General features: G+C 63.9%; 2 protein-coding genes across 3 annotated transcripts in view; one reads left to right on the forward strand and one right to left on the reverse strand.

The window, feature by feature from the left end:
* The window catches only part of INPP5A (inositol polyphosphate-5-phosphatase A), a 145,964-nt gene extending 141,845 nt beyond the window's left edge, over positions 1 to 4,119 (forward strand). Inside the window, exons 14-16 of one of the 2 annotated variants that reach the window (XM_055560676.1) lie at positions 1,745 to 1,813; positions 2,551 to 2,638; positions 2,726 to 4,119. In XM_055560676.1, coding sequence (XP_055416651.1) covers positions 1,745 to 1,813; positions 2,551 to 2,631 — 150 coding nt within the window. In that variant the 3' untranslated portion in view covers positions 2,632 to 2,638; positions 2,726 to 4,119. The remainder of the gene's footprint in view (positions 1 to 1,744; positions 1,814 to 2,550; positions 2,639 to 2,725) is intronic. The other variant, XM_055560675.1, reaches the window with a different exon arrangement.
* A 1,590-nt stretch (positions 4,120 to 5,709) lies between these two features.
* NKX6-2 (NK6 homeobox 2) lies at positions 5,710 to 7,107 on the reverse strand. The gene is made up of 3 exons (XM_055560677.1): positions 6,653 to 7,107; positions 6,393 to 6,565; positions 5,710 to 6,162 (listed from the first exon to the last, which is right to left on the reverse strand). Exons 1-3 carry the CDS (start codon positions 7,056 to 7,058, stop codon positions 5,905 to 5,907), a joined length of 837 nt encoding a protein of 278 aa, XP_055416652.1. The 5' UTR covers positions 7,059 to 7,107; the 3' UTR covers positions 5,710 to 5,904.
* Positions 7,108 to 9,126: the final 2,019 nt, after the last annotated feature.

Here is a 9,126-nt window from a genome sequence, read left to right on the forward strand (position 1 = left end):
GGACGAGCTGCGTGCAGGCCGACCCCGCCAGCGGCCCCGTGGCCCCCTATGGAAGATCCTGCTGGCCTTTCCAGAGCGGGCGGCCCTGGATGCCCGGCTGCAAGCCAGCTCCTGGGGAGAGACCTCCTGGACCAGGCTGGGTGCGTGGGGCCTGCAGTGAGCGTGCCCTGACAGGGCCTGGGGGCCTGCCAGACAGCTGGCAGGCAGGCCCCAGAGCCCAGCACGGAGGACGGGCCGTGGGCTCTCCCACAAGCAGGCTTTACGACATAAGCCAGACAGGACAGATGGGCCCTGACCACACAGACCCTGCACACACGTGTGGCCTCCGACTCGGCCCCACACTCTGCTGGGCCTGCCCCCGGGGCTCTGTGATGGGACGTGAGGACGCAGAGTGGACAGTGGACATGGTGGGTCATAGCTGCCGGCTCTGAGCACGCTGGGCTGGCGGAGCCCAGAGCTACGGCCAGAACAGGCGCCTCGGGGCAGAAAGGAGGTGAGGGCCGTCTTCCAGGGAAAGGCATCTTGCGGTGAAGCCACCGGGACAGCTGGAGCGCCTGGCGTCGGGAGGCACCCGGGGCTGCAGAGTCCGGAAGGCGGACGGACGACCGCCACCCGCGCGTGGCCTCGTCTCTGCTCCAGGGCTGGAGGTTTGATGCTGCAGACTCGCGGGCACGGAGCCTGGCTGGGTGGCCCGTTGTGGGGAGGGCCCGGAGCCTTCCTGGCGGGGGGCTCCCCCGGCGGGCCCTCCCCTGGGGCTCCCGCGGTGGTGGGCGTCACCGGCCCAGCAGCCGCCTCGCCAGGTTTTCGCGGCGTCATCCATCATGCCACGCTCGGTCAGCTCGGCATCATGTCGGTTCTGCTTCCTGCCCCGAACACGAAGGGGGCGACTGCCATGATGGATGCGCAGGGAGAAGTGTGGAGCCCGCTGTGATCTGTTTATCTGTCTCGCGATCATGCACTTGGAAATCCACAATTTTATGCTGCCTTTGTAAATTACCACGCAGCGTTTGATGAATGCTTCCCACTCCAGGGAGGCGCTGTGGCCGCCACGGGTGTGCAGGGGGTCTGTTGTCGCAGTTCCTGGCAGGCAATCCCGCTGGAAAGTAAAGCTGACCTCACACTTCCTACTGCATTAAGGATAATTCAGTTTATAGTCTCAGAGGCTTCAGCCGCGGCAGTGAAAGCCCTGCCCAGCTGGAGCCGGAACTGACCGCCAGTGGCACACCCTGGGCGGCGCCCGCAGGCTGGTGGGCAGGAGGCCTGTGCATGGGGCCCTGCTCTAGTGGCCGCTGGGTGCGGCCCCGTGGCGTTCAGGGGCGTCTGTTCTCCTCTGAACAGGGAGTTCTGGGTCAAAAACAAATGCCAAGGGAGAAAACGGAGACCAGGTGGGCTTCTTTGGTGCCATGGGCACAACTGGAAAGAGAGCGCCCATCTGCCCTGATGGCCGTGAGCAGAGGCCACACCAGCACCCTGGGAACGTTGCCTCCAGCCCCCAAGGAAGGTTGCCGCCCTCCCGAGGCCGGAGCCCTCCCACCCTACGAGCAGGGGCTGAGTGCTGCCCGGCCACCTCCCGCCGCTGCCTCCTGGGGGGCAGCCGCTCACTGGCAGTTCTGAGCCAGCTGGAGCCCCATGGAGGAGTGGGCAGGGGGTGGAGGGTGGCACAGCCACAGGGCTGTCTCCGCTGCTCCCCAGGAAGCCCCCCGTTTCCGCCTCCCACATCTATTCCTCTGTTTGCTTTTCCCAGTCGGAGAGCGAGGAGAAGGTTGTCACCTACGACCACATCGGGCCCAACGTCTGCATGGGAGACCACAAGGTGACTGACCCGTGCGGGGGCGGTGGTGGGCGGTGGGCTGTCGGGGTGCTTCTCCTAACCCCCTTCTCCGCCTCCTGGTCTGGCTTCACAGACATGGCCGAGTCAATCTGTGTTTAATTTCAATAAAGCACCAGCAGGTAGGTAGGTAGGGGGTTGGTGAGGCAGGTAGATAGGAAGGCAGAAGAGACTGGCTCAACGAGACAGAGTTCGTGTCGGAGACAGAGACTGTGTCCCATGGTCCCTCTGGAGGTGTTTCTGAGCCTGCACCCAAGCATCCTACTGGCCTCTGCCCCTGCCGCCCGGGTGGGGAGAGATGTCTGTGTCACTGCCCAGCTTCAGGGACCCACCCAGTGTTCCGGAACCAACCTTGGAAGTGTGACTCTGCCCGGCCCCCAGCCTGCAGCCCCTCTGAGGGGAGTGGGGTCATGGGTCCTGTGTCCCGGCGGCCCAGGAGAGACGGTCACCGCTTCCCCTTCTTAGGCCGGCCGCCCACCCGAACCAGCGGCTGGATCCCAGGCCAGGCTCTGTCCTTCCCCATGTTCTCAGGGCCTGAATCACGGCTCTAAAATGAGCTTTTACACTGATTTCTATGTGGAAATAATGCCATCTTAACGGAGCACGACGGCCCTGTGCCTTCCGCCTCGGGTCGCCCACGGTCAGCTCCCCAGGACAGGGCCCAGCGCTGGGCCCGCTGGCCGTGGACGCTCGGCCCTGACGGCCTCTCTTCTCCCCCGCAGCCCGTGTTCCTGGCCTTCCGCATCGCGCCCGGGGCAGGTAAACCTCACGCACGTGTGCACAAGTGTTGTGTGGTGCAGTGACGTGGTGGTAAATATGCCTCCTTCCCTCGAGTTCACCTTTCTGAGCTTTTCCTGGTGTGTGTGTCCCCGTAACCAACGCCTGGTTCCACGGCAGGGAGGCGATGCCAGCGCCTTGAGGGGACCCCCGGCGAGACCCCCCCGTAGCACGAGGGCCCACGTCCTCTGACAGCTGCGTCCAGACCCGCCCGAGCGCCACCGCTAGACGGCCGGCCCCACACTCTGCTTCAGCCCCGGACGGCGCTCCGGACAAGCCTCACATACCTCACCGTCGTGTCTGTCCTTGTGGCATCAAGTAGAAACATTGGGTTTTTTTTTTAACAAGTCACAGTCCTGTTGCCAAAACTCTAATAGACAGCAAAAAGATCTGTATTTTAGACGTCACGGTTTTCGATTTTTAATCATTGTCAGCATGGAGGAGCTTCTCGGGAGCAGAAACCCCGCGGGGCTCGGAGTCGCCCTGTGGCGGGGGCTGAGTGGGCCGGCCGGGCTCCACGACCGGGGGCATGTGGCCCCCGCTTTCGCTTCTGGAGGCCCCTCCCTGTCAGTCACTCTACTACCACGTTACGTGGTTTTTGAATCACACTGCAGCTGCTTTCCATTTTTATATATATAAATATATATAAATATATACTTTTTAAAAATAATTTATAAACCTTACCAAAACTTATGCTAAATATACTTTCCAGTATGAATGCTTGAGTGTCATATCAGCAGTAGAACCGAGTCTAGGAGCTGGTCCCCCGCACATGCACACACAGAGCTGTCAAACCCGGACTGCGCCCGGTGGCGCCGTGGGGCTCGGACGGCCCGCGGCTCTCACGTGAGCAGTCAGACTCCTAGGCTTCCTGCTGTGTAATATTAAGAACTGAATGTGAAGTTTATAGCTAGCTCGGGTGTACCTTTCAAGAATTTTGTAAACCGTTTTGTCCGTCTTTTGTTACTGTTCTATGGTGCCAAGTATTCTACATAAAACAATAATATCATGGGAGAAATAAAAATAGCCTAGTCTGCTTCTGATAGAAACCGCTTTTAACATGGGCTGTATATAAACTATTAAGAGAAACAAACTGTCCGTGTCCCCGGTTGCCGCGCCTCCCACGGCCCGTCGTGACCCTGCCGCACGTCCCTGTCCCCGACACCTGGCGCGGCGGTCAGAGGTGGCGCCCAGCCTGAGGATGAAACACAAATGGCGTTTATTGATCTGCTTTAACACTACAGAACTCCCGGGCTGGGTGCAGGCGCCAGGGGGAAGCTTGGCTTAGGTAAATCACTACCCTCGCAAGCGGTGTGGCATCCACCGGCCGAGTCTGCATCCTCGACAGAATGATTGGGGTGTGTGTCAAGCTGTGGTCACTCCGTCCACGTGCCACACGGCCGTTCCGGCCCACGGTGATTTCTGTGTAGCAGGGTTTCAGCTGTTGCTCACTCTGGAGGCCTTTGGAAATGACCGCTCTGGTCCCTAAGCAATAAAATTGATCTTGGTGAAAACACCGTTTGATTGTGTTCCCTTCTCCGGCACTCCGGGCTCTTCGCAGGCTGCAGTCCAGATCACCTCGTCTGAGACCCAGGCCCCGAGTCTTGTCAGATTCTGTTATAGAGCTGAGCCGCAGTGGGAAGCAGAAAGAAGGTCTTTTGGACTGTTTACTGCACAGGTACCTACTGGGATTTACCCCTCAGCATTTTTTAAATGAAATTACATAAATGCATTGCTTTCCTCAAAACTTTAAAACTGGAAATTCCTTTGCTCCTAACTTAGAGCTGAGAGAATAGTTTTTATGCACATAAATTTTTTTTTAAGTTCTCTCTTAAAAAGAAAACCAGTCAGTGGAAAGCATCTGTTTTTAAAATTGGTGCAGTTGTGTGGAAAAAAATAAGACTCAGCCTTTTACTCTTTTAACATTTCCAATAATGACTTCCAAGATAAATCTTACAATAAAATAACCCTTTATATTTAACTTTTAAAATTAACACCACAGTCATGCCCATGAAGCTGCAACCACGGGGAGCATCCAGTCTGGGGCTTCTGTGAACCAGAGAGATCCAGCTGTTCACCAGAATCCTCGCCTCTGAGGTGGGGGTAAAGAACAGGCCAGAGAGGAGGGCTTCCCTGCCTCTCCGCGGTGGGGCCTGGGGTGGGGGCGGGGTCTGGCTGGTGGGGCACCCTGGGGTGCAGGCCGAGCTGCCGGGCAAGGGGATGGACCTCAAGGGGCCGCCAGACATGCTTCCACTGCAAACCCCTGGGCCCCCAGAGAACTTCGAGCTGCTGGCAAAATTACTGTGGACTTCTCTTTGTAGTCCTTTGAATTAAGTCGCACTTTCTACCCATAAAAAAATCTAAATAATAGCAGCGGATCAGCTATGGTGCTGATGAGTTTAAAACCTGATTTATTTCACCCAATGTTAAGTTTAGCGCGACTTCCGAAGTCTGCAGCTACTAAGGCTGGGCGGGTTGAATCTACATAATCAGAGCAGAGCAGGTGGGCAGGAGCCGGGGCCCAGCGGCGCCCTTCACCGACCCCAACACCCACCCACCGACCCACCCACCCACAGCTACCGCGCAGGTGGGGCGGGCACCGGGAATGTGTTTAAACCTGCCCAAACCTCATCCACCGCAGCGGCGAAAGGAGGGCCCTAGCCCCGGGGTGGCCGGAAAACAAGAGGCCCTACCTGCTCCCTGCTCCGCCCCGCGCCGTCGGCTCCGCTCCAGCCCGCCGAGTCCCCGAATCCGGCTCCTCGCGGCTCCCGGCCCGGGCCGCCCCTTCCCTCAGCGGACTGCCCGCGGGGCCGGGACGCCTTCCCCGCGCCGGTCCTCTCGGCGCCCTCGCTCCTGCGAGCTGCTGCCGCCCGGGCGCCCGGGACGCGGGGCACCCGGCCTCCGTTGGGCCCACCGCCGAGCCCGGCCCTTCCAGCCCCAGGCGCCCTTCCAGCCGACGGCGCGGGCCCCGCGGGCTTGGACACTGGACAGCGGCCCGGCATGGCGTCCCCGGCAGGAGCGGAGGCCGCGCCGCCGCCTCGCCCGCGGCTTTCCGAATGGGAAGAAACAGGCGAAGGGCCTAGGGAGCCGTGGCTCCGACGGGGACGTGTTAAATAATTTATTGATTATACAAAGTGATCCCACCGGGACGCGGGGCGGCGGTGGCCCCGACGCCGAGCCCGAGCCGGGTCGCCGTATAACTTACTCTGTAAAAATATATATACACACTGCGGCGCGGGCGGCTGGCGAGGGCGCCGGCCCGCGTCCGTACCCTGGTTGTCCGGCCCGGCCCCGCGCCCTCAGGAGGCGTCCCCCGCGCCGCCGCCGCACGGGCTGACCAGCGCCAAGTTCGGAGCTCTGTGCTTCTTGAGCAGCCGCGTGATCTTCTCGTCGTCCGAGTTGGGGTCCAGGGGCCGGTTGTACTCGTCGTCGTCGTCCTCCGCGTCCGAGCCGCCCACCTTCAGCTTCTCGGCGTCCGAGTCCTGCTTCTTTTTGGCCGACGCCATCTCCGCCGCGTGCCGCTTGCGCCACTTGGTCCGGCGGTTCTGGAACCATACCTGGGGTGGAGGGCGCCCATCACGCGGGGCCCCTCGGAGCACCCGCCGGCGGCAGCACGGCCCCTCGGCGGCCCGGGCCAGACGCTGCCGCCTTCGCGGACGCCGAGGGCCGCCCCAGACTGCCCCTCTGCCCCGGCCCCGGCCGCGGCGTGGCCGCTCGCGCGCCTTTCGCAGGACGCGGGGGAGCGAGCGGGCTGCGGCCAAGCGAGCGCCGCGCGGCGCCGCCTCACCTTGACCTGGCTCTCGGTCATGCCCAGGGAGTAGGCGAGGCGCGCGCGCTCGGGCCCCGCCAGGTACTTCGTCTGCTCGAAAGTCTTCTCCAACGCGAAGATCTGCTGGCCCGAGAAGGTCGGCCGCGAGTGCTTCTTCTTGCCGTCCTTGTCCAGGACCCCGCCGGCCTGGGCTGCAGAGGGGCCTCGGTGAGTGCGGCCGGCGGTCCCGCCCGCGCCCGCCCGCAGCCCCACGCCGAACCCGCGCACGGGCCACTTACCCGGGCCGGCCAGGCGGGGGTCCCTCCAGGGCGAGCCCTGCACCACTCCGGGCCAGAAGATGGGCGGGCGCCCGGGAAGCTCCGCCAGGGGCTTGGGATAGCCGCGCGCAACGGCGGCCGCGGGCCCGAAGTAGACGCCAGCCGACGAGGCCAGCCCGTTGAGCCGGGGCAGGCCGCCCAGGAGGCCGCCACCCGCTGCGCCCACCGGCCGCCCCAGGATGTCGCTGATGCCGTGCGGGGTGCCAAGGGGCAGCTGCGCGCCCAGGCCCCCCAGCGCGGGCGCCTTGAAGCCGGCCGGGCCCTGCAACGCATATGGGAACAGCGACGTCTTCATCTCGGCCATGTTGTGCAGCGCGGCCAGCGGGGCGCTGCTCAGCACGAACGCGCCCGGGCGGTTAGCGTCCATGGGCGCCGCCGCCGCCGGCCCGGACGCCCATCCGGGCCCCGCCGCCGCCGCCGCCGCCCGCCGGCCCGGGAAGTTTGCGCGCGGCCCGGGCGGGCGCCGGGCGAGGGCGCCGACGGCGCGGAGGGCGGGCGCGAGGGCGGGTGGAGGCTCCGGCGCAGGGCAGGCGGCGGCGGGGGCGTTCCGGGAGGCGGCGGCGGCGGCAGCGGCAGCCCCGGGGCCGGTCGGAGCGGCGCCGCGCGGGCCGGACGCGCTGATAACCGCGGGGCCCCGGCGCGGCGCGCGCGCTGATTGGCTGTGGGCGCCCGCGGCCCGGCCATTGGCCAGCGCCCGCCGTCCGCGCGCCCCCGCCGCGCACTCCATGAAGCGCCCATTAGCGCGGCGGGTCCCTCCCGGGCCGTAAATTTGCCCCCTGATTTATCTCCTGGGGGACGAAATAAATCCCGTTGGATGGGAGTTTAGTTAGGCAAAGGTTTTAATGGGAAATCAGGAAAAAATACGAGAGCATATTTTATCACCGAGAGAATGCAGATTTGAGGATCCACTCGGCACACGCGGTGCGCCCTGTTCGGTGCAGAGGCGCTGGCGGGAGGGCGCGGGGAGCCAGCAGGCACTACCGGGGTCGCGGCCCCAGGTTTGAGGGAGGACCGAGAACATTTCCGAGAACCTCCTGCTCCGGGATGCAGAGGGCGCGAGAAGCGGAATGTCAGCGTCCACGGGCCGAAGATTAGACTTGGCCCGCGAGAATCCGCTCTGTTTCCCCAACCCAGTGCCTGGCGCCTCGGCGAGGCCTGTCCCGGGGCCGCCGGGTCGCGTGTGGTGGGTATGGGACCGGGTCCCCGTTCACTCCCGGCCCGCGGGGCTGTACTCGGCCGGGCTGGGTCATTTCCCGGTCGCGCGGTGGCACCTCATTCCTGGGAGGCAACCTGAACCCGGAGCTCGGGTCTGGACGCCGCGCGGGACCTTACGCGCAGTCGCTCCCTCGCGAAGCGCGGCCGGAGCCTGGGGTCGGGGACCCTGGCAGACTGAGTCCGGGTCACGGGGCGTGCGGGGCCGCGGGCAGAAGCGCGGTCTTTTGACTGGCATGCCGGGCGCGTGGTGTCGTCCTCGGGGTGAGAACTCCTCCCACCTCGTAGATGGTTGTGCGGGGGTTCAAATAAGATCGCAGTAAACTGCGGAGAGCAGGCGCCAAACAGGCGCCGAGTACAATCGTGGACGTTGCCTCCTTGGTTCTCTTGGGTGGTGTCACATATTATTAAGTGATGATTATTACTATTATTAGCTGCCCGTTGGGAACGTGACGGGAACGCGTACCAACAGACGGCCGCCGATTCGTCGGAGGTGGGGGGCGGGTTGCGGTGTCTGCCAGCCGGCCTTTCTAGGGCCTGGTGCGGCTGGTTAACAACGACTTTCCCGTTTCACCCGGGCCGCCAGGATTTCGGTAGCACAAACGACAGCGGCCTTCTCGGCTCTGGGCAGGAACCCAGCGTCCCCTGGTACCGAGATCTCCAGGGGTCCATTTTCGTTTTGGGCAGTTCTACGGGTGTGGTGCTGCGAGTCCCTACGCCAGATCGCCTCTAAGAAAGCCACTGGCCGCCGGGCCTGGGCGGGCGTTAGGTGACTCCCGCGCCCCGTGCTGTCCCGGGCGGCGCGCCACCGCGCGTGATACCGGTCGGCCTCGTGTGCGGTGCAGCTCGTGCGCAAGGGAGTTTCTCTCTTCCTGCTTGCTTGGCCGGGCCGCACTCGCGGGATCCGGGTGCGGCTGCCCCTCAGGCGATCCACACCAGCCGAGCCAGACCCCGGAAACCGAGCTTCTCCGCGCTCACTATGGCGGCTGAGCCCTGAGATCCGCCCCGGGCCTGGCTTGCGCCCCTTACCTCGGGCACAGCGTATGTGAGAGAGCGCAGCCGCGTATCCTTTTCTGCCGGGTTTGGGCCCCTCTGGGCTCCTGGAAGGCGGCGGCCGGGCCTCCCAAGCCTCAGATCAGGGAGGGAGGTTAGGACTTGGGGGAGGGACCAGAGGGACTGGGGCGGGGCCACGTCAGGGGCGGGCCGGGCCCCTTCTCCCGACT

Source organism: Bubalus kerabau, chromosome 22, assembly GCF_029407905.1.
Source record: "Bubalus kerabau isolate K-KA32 ecotype Philippines breed swamp buffalo chromosome 22, PCC_UOA_SB_1v2, whole genome shotgun sequence".
Classification (NCBI taxonomy): Eukaryota; Metazoa; Chordata; class Mammalia; order Artiodactyla; family Bovidae; genus Bubalus; species Bubalus kerabau.